At 54.4% G+C, this 19754-nt stretch overlaps 1 protein-coding gene and 1 long non-coding RNA gene across 4 annotated transcripts in view; one reads left to right on the forward strand and one right to left on the reverse strand.

Moving 5' to 3' along the window:
- The window catches only part of LOC142929759 (uncharacterized), a 35576-nt gene extending 32982 nt beyond the window's left edge, over positions 1–2594 (reverse strand). The window contains exon 1 of the long non-coding RNA XR_012945910.1: positions 2324–2594. This is a non-coding gene — a long non-coding RNA (uncharacterized LOC142929759). The remainder of the gene's footprint in view (positions 1–2323) is intronic.
- Positions 1491–19341, forward strand: OVCA2 (OVCA2 serine hydrolase domain containing). 3 transcript variants are annotated; one of them, XM_032965320.2, is made up of 8 exons: positions 1491–1602; positions 4302–4324; positions 5915–5985; positions 7037–7120; positions 8604–8756; positions 14556–14621; positions 15238–15441; positions 19107–19341. In XM_032965320.2, the coding sequence occupies exons 1-8, from the start codon at positions 1516–1518 to the stop codon at positions 19217–19219; spliced, it is 801 nt and encodes a 266-aa protein (XP_032821211.2). In that variant the 5' UTR covers positions 1491–1515; the 3' UTR covers positions 19220–19341. The 3 variants fall into 3 exon arrangements, with proteins under 3 accessions (XP_032821211.2, XP_075927711.1, XP_032821212.2); XM_032965321.2 differs by having other exon boundaries at positions 1492–1602; positions 19131–19341; XM_076071596.1 differs by lacking the exons at positions 14556–14621; positions 15238–15441; positions 19107–19341 and adding an exon at positions 11220–13100.
- Positions 19342–19754: the final 413 nt, after the last annotated feature.

A 19754-nucleotide genomic window follows, 5' to 3' on the forward strand; every position in this document is an offset into this window, starting at 1 on the left:
GTGTGTACTGTGTATGCGTGTTTAGTGTGTACTGTGTGTGTTTAGTGTGTACTGTGTGTGTTTAGTGTGTACTGTGTGTGTTTAGTGTGTACTGTGTGTGTGTTTAGTGTGTACTGTGTGTGTTTAGTGTGTACTGTGTGTGTGTTTAGTGTGTACTGTGTGTGTTTAGTGTGTACTGTGTGTGTGTTTAGTGTGTACTGTGTGTGTGTGTTTAGTGTGTACTGTGTGTGTTTAGTGTGTACTGTGTGTGTGTGTTTAGTGTGTACTGTGTGTGTGTGTTTAGTGTGTACTGTGTGTGTTTAGTGTGTACTGTGTGTGTGTGTTTAGTGTGTACTGTGTGTGTGTGTTTGGTGTGTACTGTGTGTGTGTTTAGTGTGTACTGTGTGTGTGTGTTTAGTGTATACTGTGTGTGTGTGTTTAGTGTGTACTGTGTGTGTGAATTTAGTGTGTACTGTGTGTGTGTTTAGTGTGTACTGTGTGTGTTTAGTGTGTACTGTGTGTGTGTGTTTAGTGTGTACTGTGTGTGTGTGTTTAGTGTGTACTGTGTGTGTTCAGTGTGTACTGTGTGTGTGTTTAGTGTGTACTGTGTGTGTGTGTGTTTAGTGTGTACTGTGTGTGTGTTTAGTGTGTACGGTGTGTGTGTGTTTAGTGTGTACTGTGTGTTTAGCGTGTACTGTGTGTCTGTGTTTAGTGTGTACTGTGTGTGTGTGTTTAGTGTGTACTGTGTGTGTGTGTTTAGTGTGTACTGTGTGTGTGGAGTGTGTACTGTGTGTGGAGTGTGTACTGTGTAGTGTGTGTACTGTGTGTGTGGAGTGTGTACTGTGTAGTGTGTACTGTGTGTACTGTGTAGTGTGTACTGTGTGTACTGTGTGTGTGGAGTGTGTACTGTGTGTACTGTGTAGTGTGTTCTGTGTGTACTGCGTAGTGTGTTCTGTGTGTACTGTGTGTGTGTAGTGTGTAATGTGTGTGTACTGTGTGTGTTTAGTGTGTACTGTGTGTGTGTTTAGTGTGTACTGTGTGTGTTTAGTGTGTACTGTGTGTGTGTTTAGTGTGTACTGTGTGTGTGTGTTTAGTGTGTACTGTGTGTGTGTGTTTAGTGTGTACTGTGTGTGTGTTTAGTGTGTACTGTGTGTGTAGTGTGTACTGTGTGTGTAGTGTGTGTGTGTAGTGTGTGTGTGTAGTGTGTGTTAGTGTGTGTAGTGTGTGTGTAGTGTGTGTGTAGTGTGTACTGTGTGTGTGTAGTGTGTACTGTGTGTGTGTAGTGTGTGTGTGTAGTGTGTGTGTGTAGTGTGTGTGTTAGTGTGTGTAGTGTGTGTGTAGTGTGTACTGTGTGTGTAGTGTGTACTGTGTGTGTAGTGTGTACTGTGTGTGGTGTGTACTGTGTGTATGTAGTGTGTACTGTGTGTGTGGTGTGTGAACTCTATCTGTGTATACTGTGATGTGTACAGTGCATTGTACAGTGCGTGTGTACAGTACGCGCGTACAGTAGGTGTGTACAGTGTACGTGTACAGTGTATGTGTCTGCGCTCCCGCCCCGCCCCGCCAGGTGTCGCCCTCCTCGCCATGGCCGCCGAGCGCGCCGCGTCTCCTCCTCTCCTGCGGGTGAGGACATCCGCGTTGACGACTCCCCGAACCCCGGGGCCCTGGGGCCCGTATCCCAGACTCCCTAACCCCGGGGCCCGCATCCCAGACTCCCTAACCCCAGGGCCCCGTATCCCAGACTCCCTATCCCCAGGGCCCCGTATCTCAGGTTCCCTATCCCCCGAGTCTCGGGGGGTCCCCGAGCGAACGGGGTCCCGGGCCCAGTGGAGGCGACCCGCCTGGGCCCCGTGGCCTCAGGGTACCACCTGAGTCCCGTGGCCTCTGGGTCCCGCCTGGGTCCCGTGGTCTCAGGGTACCGCCTGAGTCCCGTGGCCTCAGGGTACCGCCTGAGTCCCGTGGCCTTAGGGTCCCGCTTGAGTCCCGTGGCCTCAGGGTACCGCCTGAGTCCCGTGGTCTCAGGGTCCCGCCTGAGTCCCGTGGTCTCAGGGTCCCGCCTGGGTCCCGTGGTCTCAGGGTACCGCCTGAGTCCCGTGGCCTCTGGGTCCCGCCTGGGTCCCGTGGTCTCTGGGTACCGCCTGGGCCCCGTGGTCTCAGGTCCCCGTGGTCTCAGGGTCCCGCTTGGGCTCCGTGGTCCCAGGGTCCCGCCTGAGTCCCGTGGTCTCAGGGTACCGCCTGGGCCCCTTCTGATTCCGGGGCCCAGCATCCTACCCAGTAATCATAAACACGTCTGGCCAACAACGTTGCCTCAACGGCTCCAGCCACGGTGTTGAAGTCCCTTCACCTGGGTTGTGGAACCCCAGAATCCCGTGGCCCTGGGGTCCCCCCCCCTGGGCCCGGCGGAATGGGGGTCGCGACCTGGGTCAGATCGCGAGCTGCCTTGCGAGGGTCGGCCAGAGCGGGTCGACGTCGGGTGGTCCGTGAGCGCTCGGGCCCAACAGCGCCTCCACACGGCGAGTTGTGTTGTGGGTCAGCAGAGGGCAGTGCAGTTCACAACGCCGTGGCTCGACCCCACTCCGATTGCACCCCGCGTCGATGCCGAAACGCCTTCACCAAACCGCACGCACCGGCGTGGTGAAGTATGGTCAAACGCCACACTCCGCCATGACCAACACGGCGTGGTGTGGGGAGGCCCTTCGTCCAGCAGTGGAGTGACGCAGGAGGGCTATGGAGTAGTGCGTGGTGAATTTAAATTAAGTAGAACCATTGCCCGAAACGTCGTCTATAATTGTAATCACGTTTGAGGCCACACAGCGGTGCTATTGAGGAAGTCTCTGTGTTGCAGGTGTGGTAATCGCTGAGTGGGTTTCCACCTTCCGTGGAAACATGCCTTGAGACTACTTACATTATTGTCTGCTATAAATGTCCAAATGAGAAGCCACTTATATTCTTGGTTCTTTCGGTAAAGTCACGTAGAAGGGAAACAATGAAATAATAAAAATATAAAACAATTAAATTCTCACGACGTTTCGACTGCAACACAAGCAATCATCATCAGGTGTGAAACCACAGCAAAAAATGTTGAAAAAATAATATGAATCCCTGCAGTCACGAAAGCTTTAAATCAAAAGAGAAGCCACTTTTTGTCAAGCTATAATTCGTGGCCAGGTCGCGTTGTGAATACTTCAGTGGGCTTCGCCTGATCAAGGAAGCTTGTGTTGCCTCCGAAACGTCGTGATTTGATTTTGTTGTTTTCATTCATTTGTATTTTATTTTTTTACCTACGTGACTTGACCTGAAAAAACCCAAAGAGGAGGATGAGGATGGTTTAGTGTGGTATTTGTTCGTGTGATCTGTTCGCATTTCTAGTGCTTAGTACTACCGTCGTGTTTTTGTACTGTTTACTGTTGCGACGTTCTTACCCGCCCCGACTGGAAATGTGAAAAAGAGCTTCATAGCTCATCGGATTTCTCCAATATAAATACTGATTCTGATTCGCATGCAGTGGCGGCTGCCGCTGGCCTTGTGTGAACCCAAGCCGGGGCTCCCAGCCCCCTCACGCATCCACCCCCTCATTGCTCCTGCAGCCAATTAGCAATCCCTTCCAAAGACGAAAGCGATGGTAACAGCCGTGCTAATGTATCTGTGGTGTGTTCCCACCCAGCAGGGGGAATTCCACATTCCTATGGCAGGGAACAGTCCACCTCAATGGAACAACCCTTGCCATGAGGTGGCAAGCACCACGCATAAACCACGTGTTTTGGCTGCTGCTGCTGCTGCAGGGCTACGTTGTGGGCAGCAGAGACATCCATTGTTACTGTACTATGTTGCTCACGATCACCAACCCACTCTGGCAGGCCTGCGTGGATAGGGATGCCAACCTTCCCAGAGTGGCCGGGAGTCTCATCCGGAATTTGGCATCAATCTCTCGGTGACGATTTAAAGCGAACGGGGAGATTTGAATGGTAGGATATTTAACGAAATCAATGAATGTAATGAACGCACACAATTCATACGGAAGTTCATTGCTGGAACATAAACGGTGTCATCTCTTTGCGTTTTCCTTTCCCGTGGCAGCGTAATGACATAGCGTGTCATGTAAACAGGACGTGCTTAAATGACATGACGTCGTAATTTTGTGCAATAGCTTCAGTCAAGAGTTGGCAATCCTCGTGGGTGAAGTACGGTCAAATACCTCGTCCCCCCCCATGACAGTGTTGGGGGAGGCCATCATCCGGCGGCGGATTGACAAGGGGCAGTTGCGTGTGAACGCCGCCTGCACTCACGTGGTTGGTGACGGCGTTGTTTGTGCTTCCTTTCAGATTCTGTGCCTGCATGGATACAGGTGAGGGGTGGTGGGCAGCGGCGGGGAACATGGAGAGAGAACGCAGCTTACGGCCCTGAGATCCAACCCTTGGGCCTGGCAGCCCTCGCAGCGGTGCTCATAATGGCCTAGAATTGGAGACACCGAGCCGGCGCTTCTGCGTGAGGTGCCGAACCATTGCAGTTTTACCGGCGTCGCCCGTAATTGCCGGGTCGGAGACACTGAGCCAGCGCCGCTCGGGATCGGCGAATCCCGGAATGCGCCGCCGGAGGCAGAACGCGGACGTCCTGCTTGGCGACGTATCGCTCGGCACGGCCAGCGGTCTTGTTGTTAATGTACCGCCGTTGGTCGCAACATCCCCCGTTGTGCAACGGGGAGCTCGTTCCAGTCACTGGCTGGGGGCCCCAAATTAACAGATAATAAAAGACTGAGAATAATTTAAAAAAGTTACTTTTCTGAAAAATATGCACAGCATACAATCTCGTAGCGCTACTGCTGGTGATTGTTACTGAACACCACCAGGCTTTTTTATTTTTATATCTGACAAGCGCATGAAAGCAAGACGCACGATAACTTAATTGTGAGTGTTGTACCTTTAAATCTTTTTTTATTAATACTGTCACTGTGAGACTGTCTTCCACTGAACCCAATACACGGTACAACTAAAATAATATATAGAGCTATAGCCCAACATTATTATAAACACGGGTTAACAACATCCGTAGCTATTTGAGTAAAGTGAGTCGGGAGAAAGGAGGGGGGGCGGGCCCACAGTCTTATCTTACAGTAGGTTGTTGCGCCCCTGCACGGTCCCATCTAGCAACGTGATCTGGCACCCATTAAGCTCAATCCCAGCTCAGTCTGGGTTTCTTGCGTGCCCGGCGAGACGGCTGTTATCACCACTGGAGTTCGCCAGGCGCTGCCCTTGCGCCTTCGGCTCTCCGCGGGTAATTCCCGGCGACGCTACCTTGCCTGTTGATCGACTTTGGTGATTCGCCCCCTTCTGGAGAGTGACAGGGGAAGCCAACCAATCTCGTCAGTGCCGAGTTGGCACCGCCGAGATCCTGGATCTGAGTCCAGGCAGCCACCCCTGATTAATCCGGGTGCTCTAATGCGGCGAGTTTATGGTCTCACTCGGCCCGGTCACCAAAGACTGCACAAAAATACCACTCGCATTCATTTCGGTTCTGCATATCATGTGGAAATTTATAGGAGCCAAATACTTTAAACGCGTGATGTAGATTCTAAATTTGGAGGGAAAATTTCACGTGACCATGGGGAGAACACACAAACTCCAAATTTCCAGGCGTCACGGTTGAGATGGAACCCACGACCTTCTGTGTACCAGGCGAGGTGCTGGATGGGACGATCCATCCAGCACCTGTGCGTGATCCCATCCCGTCCCGTATATCTCCGCGGATGGACGTGCTGTAAAAAAACCCCACTGAGCTTACGCCTGGGAGCGATTATCGGCGAAGGCGCCGATCCCGCCACCCGCAGGCGGCAGGTGTCCGTGGCAAAGGGGAGCCGCGGGCTTTCGGAGCGGCGGTTCGTGCCAGTCGCGGTGGTCGTGGTGTTTTCGGTGACGCGCCAATCCGTGTCTGCGAGCAGGCAGAATGGCAAGAGCTTCCGGGACCGCACGGGCTCCCTGCGCAAGATCCTGAAGAAGCACGCTGAGCTGGGTGAGGGTACCGGCGGCACCGGGGACTCTGCCGGCGGTAGTGCCTGCCGCTGCCACCGTCACCGTGCAGCGGCCCTCGCCAGCGGTCGGCCGCGCTGGCCGCTCGTCGCGTGGGTTCATGGTTTCGAATCGAGCGGCCGCCCCGGTTATTACGGCGGTGCGCGTAATAACGGCGATGATACCACGTGCCGTCTGCTTCGCGGCGGACGGCACAACAATCACGTGACGTCGTTGGCAAGAGTAGGCCATTGTGTGGCCAGCGCCAGGGTCTGAATTATTTCCAGATTTGAAAAATTACATCGAAAATTACTCAATCGCCCTTACTGCGATTCGGACTACATTAACAGATTGACTCTTGTGTGGAGCACCCCACTCTGAACCTCTCCCCCTCTCCCCGCCCACTGTCAAAACAGATGCCGCCCTTCCTCCTCCTCCTCCAGCAGCAGCAGCAGCGGCGTCGAAGCCCTCGTGTAGCCTCCTCCTCCCTCTCCCTCTCCCCATCTCTCGTGCACCCCTCCGCTCCTCTTCCTGCCCCTGCCCTCTCGCTCCCCAGGCGTTCTCTTTCTCTCTACTGTCCCCTTCTCCCATCCCTCACCGTGCCCCCTGGCACGCTACTCCCCTTCCCGTGCTGTGCACCGCGGGTGGTGCACAGTCTCCAGTTTAATTCCACCACCCAGCAGCCAGCGCTTGTTGTTAGTGGCGATAGCGGCCGTCGTGGCCTGGCTGTGCCCCTGGCTGGGCACAGGAGCCACGGCGAATTAATTTAGTGGTAGCATGTGTGGGGAGCGGGACCCGAGTTCGATTCCCTCTCACGACCAACACCAGTGACGATTATCTGAACCGGTCCTGGGCCTCCCTTCGGTCAACTCAGCCTCGAATGAGTACCTGGTGCGGTGTGTAAACATCGCCACTGGCGATCAGGCGTGGCGCTGGCCACCCACTCCCTGCGTGTGCCGTTCCAGCCTTCAAAGGTGATCGCTCACAGCACTTGCCCCATTTGTCAGTTAAGGCTATAGGGGGATCTTTGTCTTGTGTGTCTGTGCGTACTGCAGTTTACATCTCAGCTCCAAACGTGATCCCAGCCCAGAGGGAGGAGGAGGAGGCGGCGGGTGGAGACGGAGACACTCACACAGACGGTGAGGAACGCGCCCAGCCCTCGCTCGCACACACGGCACACACGGTACATGCACGCAGTATACACACATGGTACACACATGGTACACGCAGACGGCACACACGAACGGTACACACACACACGGTACATGCACGTAGTATAGACAAATGGTACACACATGGTACACACACACGGAATACAGGAGCAGTGCACACACACACGGTACACATGGTACATGCACGCAGTATACACACATGGTACACGCAGACGGCACACATGAGCAGTACACACACACGCGGCACACACGGTACATGCACGCAGTATAGACACATGGTACACACACACGGAATACAGGAGCAGGACACATACACATTACACACGGTACATGCACGCAGTATAGACACATGGTACACGCGGATGGAACACACGAGCAGTACACACACACACGGTACACACGGTACATGCACGCAGTATACACACATGGTACACACATGGTACACACACACGGAATACAGGAGCAGTACACACACACGGCACACACGGTACATGCACGCAGTATACACACACATGGTACACACATGGTACACACACACACGGCACACACGGTACATGCACGCAGTATACACACATGGTACACACACAGAATACAGGAGCAGTACACACACACGGCACACACGGTACATGCACGCAGTATAGACAAATGGTACACGCAGACGGCACACACGAACGGTACACACACACACGGTACATGCACGCAGTATAGACACATGGTACACACATGGTACACACACACACGGTACATGCACGCAGTATACACACATGGTACACACACACGGTCAAGGAACAGCTAAAACAAATGAAGTTGGCACAGTAGGGGGCACAGGTGGTGCATCTGACAATCAACCCATGGCACCTCGGTCTGTCTCGTGACTTTCTGTCAGCAGTGAGCATTCGACAAATCACGTGGCCTCAAGGTGCACCTAGCATGGCACAAGCGTCATGGTAACGTCTCTGCCACTTAGTGGCGAATGGCGACTGTTGTTATGTGTGCGGTGTGTCCGGTGGGGTGTGTGGTGTGCACGGCGTGGAGCGGTGTGTGGTGCGGTGTGAGGGGGCGGTGCGATGTGTGGTGCGGTGCGGTGTGTGGTGTGTGGTGCGGTGCGGTGTGTGGTGCGGTGCGGTGTGTGGTGCGGTGTGGTATGGTGTGTGGTGCGGTGTGGTATGGTGTGTGGTGCGATGTGTGGTATGGTGTGTGGTGTGTGGTGCGGTGCGGTGTGTGGTGCGGTGCGGTGTGTGGTGCGGTGTGGTATGATGTGTTGTGCGGTGTGGTATGGTGTGTGGTGTGGTGTGGTATGGTGTGTGGAGCGATGTGATGTGTGTTGCGGTGTGCGGTTCGGTGTGTGGTTTGGTGCATTTTGCGATGTGTGGTTCGGTGCGTGGTGGGGATGTGGTGTGATGCGGTGCGTGGTGCGGTGTGGTATGGTACGGTGTGTGGTGCGGTGCAGACCAGCGGGCCTGGTGGTTCACCGTGGACCCGGCCCGGGCCGCGCCGAGTGAGCGTCTCTTCGACTCCACAGCGGCCTCCGCTTACAGCGTCGGCTTCGACGATTCGGTGCTCACGATTGCACGCACCGTCAACGAGCTGGGGCCCTTCCACGGTGAGCGCCACGACGCCACCATCACCATCTCCTGTACCATCACCACCTCTTTTACCATCACCTCCTTTACCATCACCACCTCTTTTACCATCACCACCTCTTGTACCGTCACCACCTCTTGTACCATCGCCACCTCCTCCTCTATCATCAACACCACCTCTACACACATCACCACCACTACTACCACCATCTCTCTATGTACATCTCGCTACATCTTTGCATTGACACACGTCTCCCTCTCTGTGTGTCAATACAAACCTGCATGAAGCATCTCACCGTGCCGTGTCGGTCGTGAGGGTTGTATGACCATACTTCACCACTCTGGTCAGTGCGGCTTGGTAAATGGTGGCGGTGGGGGGTGGTGGGAGCAGGGCCACTTCAGATATCGCTCATCACCGATCTCACCACCGATGTTCGCCACGACCGTGAATCAAACTCGGGTTGCTGGGTTTGTGGTATGACGAGCGCGGCTCCGCACGTCGCTCTGTCTCTCTGTCTCTCTCCTCACTCTCTTGGCACCTCACTCTGTCTCTCTCCTCACTCTCTCGGCACCTCACTCTGTCTCTCTGTCTCTCTCCTCACTCTCTCGGCACCTCACTCTGTCTCTCTGTCTCTCTCCTCACTCTCTAGGCACCTCACTCTGTCTCTCTGTCGCTCTGTCTCTCTCCTCACTCTCTCAGCACCTCACTCTGTCTCTCTGTCTCTCTCCTCACTCTCTCAGCACCTCACTCTGTCTCTCTGTCTCTCTCCTCACTCTCTCGGCACCTCACTCTGTCTCTCTGTCTCTCTCCTCACTCTCTCGGCACCTCACTCTGTCTCTCTGTCTCTCTCCTCACTCTCTCCTCACTCTCTCGGCACCTCACTCTGTCTCTCTCTCTCCTCACTCTCTCGGCACCTCACTCTGTCTCTCTGTCTCTCTCCTCACTCTCTAGGCACCTCACTCTGTCTCTCTCCTCACTCTCTCGGCACCTCACTCTGTCTCTCTCTCTCTCCTCACTCTCTAGGCACCTCACTCTGTCTCTCTCCTCACTCTCTCGGAACCTCACTCTGTCTCTCTGTCTCTCTCCTCACTCTCTCGGCACCTCACTCTGTCTCTCTGTCTCTCTCCTCACACTGTCGGCACCTCACTCTGTCTCTCTCTCCTCACTCTCTCGGCACCTCACTCTGTCTCTCTCTCCTCACTCTCTCGGCACCTCACTCTGTCTCTCTCCTCACTCTCTCGGAACCTCACTCTGTCTCTCTGTCTCTCTCCTCACTCTCTCGGCACCTCACTCTGTCACTCTGTCTCTCTCTCCTCACTCTCTCGGCACCTCACTCTGTCTCTCTGTCTCTCTCCTCACTCTCTCGGCACCTCACTCTGTCTCTCTCTCTTTCCTCACTCTCTCGGCACCTCACTCTGTCACTCTGTCTCTCTGTCTCTCTCCTCACGCTCTCGGCACCTCACTCTGTCTCTGTCCTCTCACTGTCGGCACCTCACTCTCTAGGCACCTCACTCTGTCTCTCTCTCCTCACTCTCTCGGCACCTCACTCTGTCTGTGTCTCTCTCTCTCCTCACTCTCTCGGCACCTCACTCTGTCTCTCTCTCCTCACTCTCTAGGCACCTCACTCTGTCTCTCTCTCTCCTCACTCTCTCGGCACCTCACTCTGTCTCTCTCTCCTCACGCTGTCGGCACCTCACTCTTTTTTTTTACGATCACAGGAAACAAGAAGATGCTCGGTGTAGTCGGCACTTTGCTCCGTTCATCATTTCGTTTTTTTAGTTTTTTTATGCTTTGCTTTATGTAACCCCCCCCCCCCCCCCCTTTTAAATGAAAGACCCAACAAAATATATTTTTTCTTTTTTTGCTCTCCGTACCCCTTCCCTCTCTCTCTACCCCCCTCTCTGTCTCTCCTCTCTCTCTACCCCCCTCTCTGCCCCCCCCCCCTCTCTCTCTGCCCCCTCTCTTCCTAATCCATTTAGCTCTCTCTCGCTCTCTTTTTTCTTTATAACTACGACAAATGCTGCATCTGCACGCAGCCCTTCCCACAGTCAAACGGCCTCCGACGGGTAGCTTAGATCTGCATGCACAGAGCTCTCCGTCATCTGCCACCGAGCACACGGCCTCCTCCAGCGCCCACTGCTCCTTGAAGGCCGGCACGGCGTGGGTCAGCCGCGCGTGGCGGAACTCCAGCCACACCCTGGCTCCGACCATAGCACGGAAGATGCCCAGGCTGCTGGCCGGACATTGCCCCTCCAGGGCCACCTTCCTCGCCCTTTATATGGCGAGCTTGGCGTAGCCGAAGAGCAAGTTGACCGGGCCCTGAAGATGTTGGGGTCCGTCGTCCTTCGGGTATCCAAAGATGAGGACCGTCGGGGAGAAGTGGAGGCTGAACCTTAGGAGGATGTTTCTCAGGACCTTGAACAGCGAGTCCAGGCTCTTGCACTCCACGTATCGGTGCGCCACCGTCTCCACTTTACCGCAGAACCGACACTCCGGGGACGTGCCGGTGAAGCGCGCCAGGGAGGCGTTGGTGGTGACGGTGCCGTGGGCGATGCTCCAGCTGAGGTCGCCGATGCGGTTGTACGTCAGGCTGGAGTAGAGTTGCCTCCAGCGAGGCCCCTCCGGAGAGATGCAGGCCAGGGCTTTCCTCCAGGCATGGTCCTTGTGGCTCCTCAGGGTGCACGCTCTCAGCACCTCACTCTCCTCACTCTCTCTCCTCACTCTCTAGGCACCTCACTCTGTCTCTCTCTCCTCACTCTCTCGGCACCTCACTCTCTCTCCTCACTCGCTCAGCACCTCACTCTCCTCACTCTCTCGGCACCTCACTCTCTCTCCCCACTCTCTCGGCACCTCACTCTCTCCTCACTCTCTCAGCACCTCTCTCTCCTCACTCTCTCAGCATCTCACTCTCCTCACTCTCTAGGCACCTCACTCTCTCTCTCCTCACTCTCTCAGCACCTCACTCTCTCTCTCCTCATTCTCTCAGCACCTCACTCTCTCTCTCCCCACTCTCTCGGCACCTCACTCTCTCTCTCTCCTCACTCTCTCAGCACCTCACTTTCTCTCTCTCCTCACTCTCTAGGCACCTCACTCTGTCTCTCTTTTTTCTTTCTTTTTTTTAAATATTAAGTTTCTCTTTTTCTTTTTGCAAACTAAACATTAGTTTTTATTTTATCAGGTAAGGCCCACTGAGCTACATAGCTCTCTTTCAGAAGTGACCTGGCCACAAATGATAGCCCAACGAAGTGGCTTATCGCGTAGAGAATTTAAAGCAGCCAAATCATCTAAATGCACGTTTCTAACTGTGGAGGGAAAACGCGGAGAAAAATCCACGCGACCACGGAGAGTGAGAACACGCAAACTCCAAATACACCAGCATGAAGGTCGGGATCGAACCCACGACTTGGTGTACACCACGCGAGGTCGTTAACATCTCGTCACTGCTGCACCCCAAACGCACCGGGATACGGACGCGTGGGCAAATATGTAGTTACACACTAACGCTGGCATGTAGACGCATAGACACATGGTCCAGCTGACACATTAATGTTTGCACACATAAGACGCGCAGAGAGATGTAAATATGTATTCATGAGCATGGGTCAATATACAACAGACTATCGGGGCAAGCAGGGGCGGAGCCAGGATCTTCAGCCCGGGGTGACATTCAACAAATTTTAATTTCAAGAATGATTGAATGAGAAATCGGCTATACCTCACACCATCGGTTGGCGACACACTCTGACAATGCAGTTGCACTTATACGCAATGTTTTAGATTTTCGATTTTTTTTTTCGGGGGTGACAATTGTCTACCCTGTCACCACCCTGGCTCCGCCCCTGCCTGTACTAATTCGGACGTGCCTTCCAATATCTCTTATCCACATTGGTGTCACCACCTCTTATATTTGTTTTTTACCAGGTAAGGCCCACTGAGCTAAATAACGTTTTCAGAAGCGACCTGGCTATCACAAACGATAGCTAAATTAAGTAGCTAATCACGTGGAGATTTCTAACGCATGTTTCTAAATGTGAACGGAAAAACCGGAGGACCCAAAGTAAAATCCACGCCACCACGGTGAGAACTATACAGGGTTCAGGGCCACGCGGACAGTGGCAAGTGGAGGAAAGGGTCTGTTTGAACGGATGCCTTTCAAATACGGTGACGCCGAGCTCAGATCTTGCTTCGTGGAGACGGCGCTTCTTGATCTTGTAACATTCCTCCCACTGCGCCTGCTTGGCAGTGATGTTGGCCTGCAGCGCCTTCCTCACTCTCTCAGCACCTCACTCTGTCTCTCTCCTCACTCTCTCGGCACCTCACTCTGTGTCTGTCTCTCCTCACGCTCTCGGCACCTCACTCTGTCTCTCTCTCTCCCCACTCTCTCAGCACCTCACTCTGTCTCTCTCTCTCTCCTCACGCTCTCGGCACCTCACTCTGTCTCTCTCTCCTCACTCGGCACCTCACTCTGTCTCTCTCTCCTCACTCTCTCGGGACACTCACTCACTCTCTCTCTTTTTTTCTTTTTTTACGATCAGAGGAAACAAGATGCTCGGTGTAGTCGGCACTTTGCTCCGTTCATCATTTCGTTTTTTTTGTTATTTTATGCTTTGCTTTATGTAACCCCCCACCCCCCCTTTTAAATGAAAGACCCAAAAAATTATTTTTTCTTCTCTCCTTTCCCCTTCCCTCTCTCTCTACCGCCCCTCTCTGCCCCCCTCTCTCTCTACCCCCCTCTCCTCTCTCTCTACCCCCCTCTCCGCCCCCCCTCTCTCTCTGCCCCCTCTCTACCTACTCCATTTGGCTCTCTCTCGTTCTCTTTTTTCTTTATAACTATGACAAGTGCTGCACCTGCACGCAGCCCTTCCCACAGTCAAACGGCCTCCGACAGGTAGCTTAGATCTGCATGCAGAGCTCTCTACCGTCATCTGCCACCGAGCACACGGCCTCCTCCAGCGCCCACTGCTCCTTGAAGGCCGGCACGGCGTGGGTCAGCCGCGCATGGCGGAACTCCAGCCACACCCTGGCCCGACTAGAGCGCGGAAGATGCCCAGGCTGCTGGCTGGACGTTGCCCCTCCAGGGCTACCTTCCTCGCCCTGTATATGGCGAGCTTGGCGTAGCCGAAGAGCACGTTGACCAGCCCCTGAAGATGTTGGGGTCTGTCGCCCTTCGGGTATCCACTCTCTCCTCACTCTCTCGGCACCTCACTCTGTCTCTCTCTCTCTCCTCACTCTCTCAGCACCTCACTCTGTCTCTCTCTCTCCTCACTCTCTCGGCACCTCACTCTGTCTCTCCTCACTCTCTCAGCACCTCACTCTGTCTCTCTCTCTCCTCACTCTCTAGGCACCTCACTCTGTCTCTCTCTCCTCACTCTCTAGGCACCTCACTCTGTCTCTCTCTCTCCTCACTCTCTAGGCACCTCACTCTGTCTGTCTGTCTCTCCTCACGCTCTCGGCACCTCACTCTCTCTCCTCACTCTCTCGGCACCTCACTCTGTTTCTCTCTCCACGCCACCCGTGTCGTTCGTGCACTCTGCACATTTCACTCGGCGTGCCACTTCCATTGTGCAGCCCTGCAGGCCTCTCCATCTCTGGCTGCTGCACCCTCCCTGCACCCCCACATCACTTTGGCGTACATTTAACTGGAACGCGCGTCTGTCAATTCGTTTGCCATCGCTCGCCTCTGGATCTCCCTATCCATGTCTCCCTTAGGGTTGTTAACCGGTAATCAGTGACCGGTAACCCAGTGTAGTGGAAGTCGGAGTGTGTCCTGACTCCTCTTCGTCCTCCTCCCCCTCCCGCCCCTCCTCCTCCTCATCAGGAATTTTGGGCTTCAGTCAAGGAGCCTCCATGGCATCTCTCATCCTCGCCATGCAGAGGGATAATGGTGAACAAGCACCACCAATACCGTCACCACCACCACCATCACTACCATCAACACCACTACCATCACCACCACTACCATCACCACTACCACCACTACCATCAACACCACTACCATCACTACCACCATCACTACCACCACCACTACCATCACCACCACTACCATCACCACGACCACTACCACCACCACTACCATCAGCACCACTACTATCAACACCACTACCATCAACACCACTATCATCACCTCCATTACCAGCACCACCACTACCATCACCACTACCATCACCTCCACTACCACCACCACCACTACCATCAACACCACTACCATCAACACCACTACCATCACCACCACTACCATCACCACTACCATCACCTCCACTACCACCACCACCACTACCATCAACACCACTACCATCAACACCACTACCATCAGCACCACTACCATCAGCACCATCACCACTTCCATCACCACTACCGTCACCGCCACCAGCACCACTACCATCACGAGCACCATCAGTACCATTACCAACACCACTACCATCACCACCAGTGCCACAAATACCAACACCACTGCCATCACCACCACTACTACCCCTCCCTCCCCCCCGGCATGGTGCCAGACTCGCGCTTCTCGTTTGGCTTCGCGGTGCTGGTGTCCGGCTTCCGGAGCAGCTCCGCGGTGCACCGGGGCGCGTACGCAGGCGGCGCCGTCTCCACGCCCAGCCTGCACGTGCGCGGCCTCACGGACCGCGTCATCGCCCACCAGCGCAGCGCCGAGCTGCAGCAGGGATACTCGCACGCCAGCGAGCTCGTCCATCCAGGGGGTACCTCGCTCACTCGCCCGCTCACCCGCTCGCTCACTCATCCACTCGCTCGCTCACTCACCCACCCAGTCGCACGCCAGCGAGCTCGTCCACCCAGGAGGTACCTCCCTCACCCGCTCACCCACTCGCTCGCTCACCCACTCGCTCGCTCATCCACTCGCTCGCTCACTCACTCGCATGCCAGGGAGCTCGTCCACCCGGAGGGTACCTCGCTCGCTCGCTCACTCACCCACTCACACATTTACTCATTCACTCACTCACACATTTACTCATTCATTCACTCACCCACTCACTCACCCACTCACACACTTACTCACCCACTCACTCACCCACTCACCCACTCACTCACCCACTCACACACTCACACACTCATTCACTCACCCACTCACTCACCCACTCACACATTTACTCATTCACTCTCTCACTTATTTACTCATTCATTCACCCACTCACTCACCCACTCACTCATTCACTCACCCACTCACTCACTTACTCACCCACTCACACACTTACTCACCCACTCATTCACCCACTCACTCACCCACTCACACACTCATTCATTCACCCACTCACACACTCACACATTTACTCATTAATTCACCCACTCACACACTCACGTCAACGAGCTCGTCCACCCGGGGGGTACCTCGCTCGTTCGTTCACGCACCCCGCTCGTTCGTTCACGCACCCATTCACTCTCTCGCTCACTTACACTTATATTCTCACCCACTTGCTCGTTCACTCACCCACTCACTCACTCGCTCTCACTCACTCACTCGTTCACTCACCCACTCACTTGCTCCCTCACTCACTCACTTGCTCTCTCACTCACCCACTCACTCGCTCTCTCAATCGTTCACTTACCCACTCACTCCCGAGTGAGCTCATCCACCCGGAGCGTACCTCACTTGCTCGCTTGCTCACTTACCCACTCAACCACTCACTCGCTCTTACTCACCTACTCACTCATCCCCTCACTCGCTCGCTCTCACCCACTCACTCACTTGCTCACCTACTCGCTCACTCACCAACTCGCTTACTCACTAACTCGCTTGCACGCAAAATCACTGACTCTCTCGCTCATTCGTTCACTCACTCGGTCGCTCACCCATTCTGTCACCCGCTCGCTTACCCGTTCACTCGTCCACTCACTCGCTCTCTCACCCACCCACTCGCTCACTCACTCACTCACCCACTCACTCGCTCTCTCACCCACTCACTCGCGCTCTCACTCACTCTCTCACCCACTCACTCGTTCTCTCACTCACTCGTTCACTTACCCACTCACTCACCCACTGACTCGCTCGCTCTCTCACTCACTCACCCACTCACTCGCTCTCTCACTCACTCACTCGTTCACTTACCCACTCACTCACCCACTCACTCGCTCACCGTCACGCGAGTGAGCTCATCCAGCTGGGGGGCAAACTTATTCCGCGCTCGCTCGCTGTCTCGCTCACAACACTCACACTCATCACGTGCTACACTCGGGAAGTAAACAACAACCGCCATTCACCAGTAATGTGCGCACAGCACTTGTGCCAGCCTAGGTGCACTTTGAGATCACGTGAAGTGTCAAAGGAAGGCTCGCTTTTAGGTCACGGAACAGACCCAAGTGCCGTGGGTTGATGGAGATGGGTGGCAGATGCACTAATTGTGCTCCCCATTGTGCCAACTTGCTGCCCAGCGCTCCGCTCGTTGTTGTGAGCGTCGCTCCTCTGCCCTCCGTTGTTGTTGGACGGCGACTGCCTCAAACTCGCCAGTAGCGTTCTTCAAGAGCCTTCTCCACAGAGGCCGATCTTGACACCGCTGATACCGGTCATTGGCAACTCCACACAGCTCCAATTCCTCCTGTACCGTTTAGTCCTCTGCTTGGGCAAGGGGTGGCTGGGCATGCGGGCTACATGACTCAGCTAACGCAGCCTCGGCTGGTGGAAGAGTTCACTGATGTGACTGTGAGCTCAATCCAGTCTGGTTAAACCCAGGATGAATCATAGGCGCAGGCCGGCCTGAATGTTTAAAAATGGCACAGATGTTCCTTCAAAGGGATCCATGTTTCGCAAACATAAAGGGAGGGCATAACTATGCACAGCTGTTAACCCATATTGTTTATCCCGTATTATTCTTGTCCAGGGAGTTTTCAGGTCCATACGGTGTGCAGTCGTTTCAATACGGGCACAACAATATTTTTTGTGTTTCTCCCTTGTGATGGGACTTTGTAAGATGAACGTTGAGATTTATAAGGGCACGGGGTGACCAATAAGGTCTGAGTTGGTCTGTAATAAGGTAGGGCACTGATAAGCAGTTGACAGGTAGAACTCTTAGAGAAGATGCAGAGCTTTGTATGGAGCGTGAGGCCATGTAGCTGCTACCCAGTGTCACGCAGCTGAAGAAAGGAGCATGCCACTCGACCGAGCGAGACTTCCATTGCCACACTGGAGCTGGTTATAGGCACACTGCCCAGGTACGAACATTTCTCCACTCTCTCCACGAACGCCCCATCACTCATGTGGAGTGGATGGGCTGGAGCATTCTATATAAATATCCAGGCAGGTGCTTAGTTTTGGTGGGGCTGATGGTATGTCCCCACCTTTCAGTAGCGCGCTCCAAGTTCCGCAATAGTGGCCCCAACCCCTCTGGTAATTGAGCAGGAATTACCAGGTCATCCGCATACGTAACATGACTGCACTTGGGCATCGATCAGCCTTACATTGTATCTGTACCAGATGGAAAGTTTATCGAACCACATGGTAAGAGAAGATGTTAAATAGTGTAGGGGCGAGAGGACATCCATGTCGCACCCCGTGGTGAACAGGGAATGGCTTTGACCACGATCATGAAGGTCCTTAACAATGACCACTCACAATCACACTGGCGCGCAAAGAAATAACAGAGATCCCCCGTGTAGCCTGAACAGACTGTTGGGGCAAGTGCTGTTAGCGTGAACCTATGCAGGCTGGAATGTGGCGATGTTTACGCACCACACCAGGTACTCATTTGAGGCTGAGTCGTCCTAGGAGAGGCCCATGACAGATTCAGATACTCGTCACCGCCGGTGTTGGCCGTGAGCGGGAATCGAACTCGGGTCGCCGGGTTCTAAGCACAGCGCGCTAACCGCTACACTGCCACTACACACACACGTACCCCCACTCACACATCTGGGCGGTCAACGCCCATCGCTAATCACACAAATACGTGACTTACACTCTCACTTCAGCCACGTGCACCCAGCCAGCAGGTGTGGAGTGACACGTTCACCACGATCCACATTCACACACTCACAACTCGCCTTCACTCACCACCCACTTGCCCTCACTGCGCACCACTCTTACCAAACCCTGAATCTGATCCCCTCCCCTTCTGCACATCAACCCTGCCGCACGGAGTGGCTGGTGCGAATTGACGGTGATCATTGATGGTGATGATGGTGAAGACGATGATCAGTGATTGATAGTGATGATCGATGGTGATGACAAGTGATTGGTGGTGGTGATGATCAGTGATTGGTGATAAGTGATTGATGGTGATGACAATCAGTGCTTAAAGGCCGATTATAATCAGTGATTGATGCTGATGACCATGATGATGGCGACGGTGGTGGCGGTGCGGTTCAGATGAGCCGATTGCGCACCAGGGTGTGAACCTGTGCCCTCTGACCTCCTCAGGGGACTTTTCCCGTCTGCCCCCAGGCCACTTCGTCCCCGCTTCCCCGCCCCAGAAGGCCATCTACCTCGAGTTTCTGGAGCGGTTTCAAAGAGACCAGAATGGGCAGCAGTGACCGGGGGGAGGGGCCGTGGAAGAGCCCCGTGGGTGGGTCACTGTCGCTGCGAGCGACTGAGTCAACCCATCTCCGAGTGTCCGCCTCCACAGCCCTAATAAACGTTCGCGACTTGTTCCGCTCGCAATGGAGACCTGGGTATTTGTTCGTGTGGAGCGACGCACGCCGTGTGTTGCGAGATAGGCGCGGGGAATGGCGGCGCAGCGGTTAGCGCGCTCCGCTATCGAACCCAGCGACCCCGACTTCGATTCCCGTTCGCGACCAATAACAGTGGTGAATATTTTAACAGTGCCTGTGGCCTCGCCGAGGTGAACTCGGCCTTAAATGAGTACCTGGGCATGGTGTGTTAAACATCAGCAGGGAGACAAAGGTGGCACGGACGTGGTGCTGGTCACCCACCCCCCTCGTGTCCTGTGCTGCCCTTCATAGGCGCTAGCGAACAGCACTTTACCCTGGCAGTCTTTTGAAGGCTACGCAGGGTATCTTTGGAGAGGTGATGGGTCCTCTTACAGGTGTTTTTGGATTCGATCACAGC

This window comes from Petromyzon marinus, chromosome 34 (assembly GCF_048934315.1).
Source record: "Petromyzon marinus isolate PM22_M1 ecotype Great Lakes invasive population chromosome 34, UKy_Petmar_22M1.pri1.0, whole genome shotgun sequence".
NCBI classification, from domain to species: domain Eukaryota; kingdom Metazoa; phylum Chordata; class Hyperoartia; order Petromyzontiformes; family Petromyzontidae; genus Petromyzon; species Petromyzon marinus.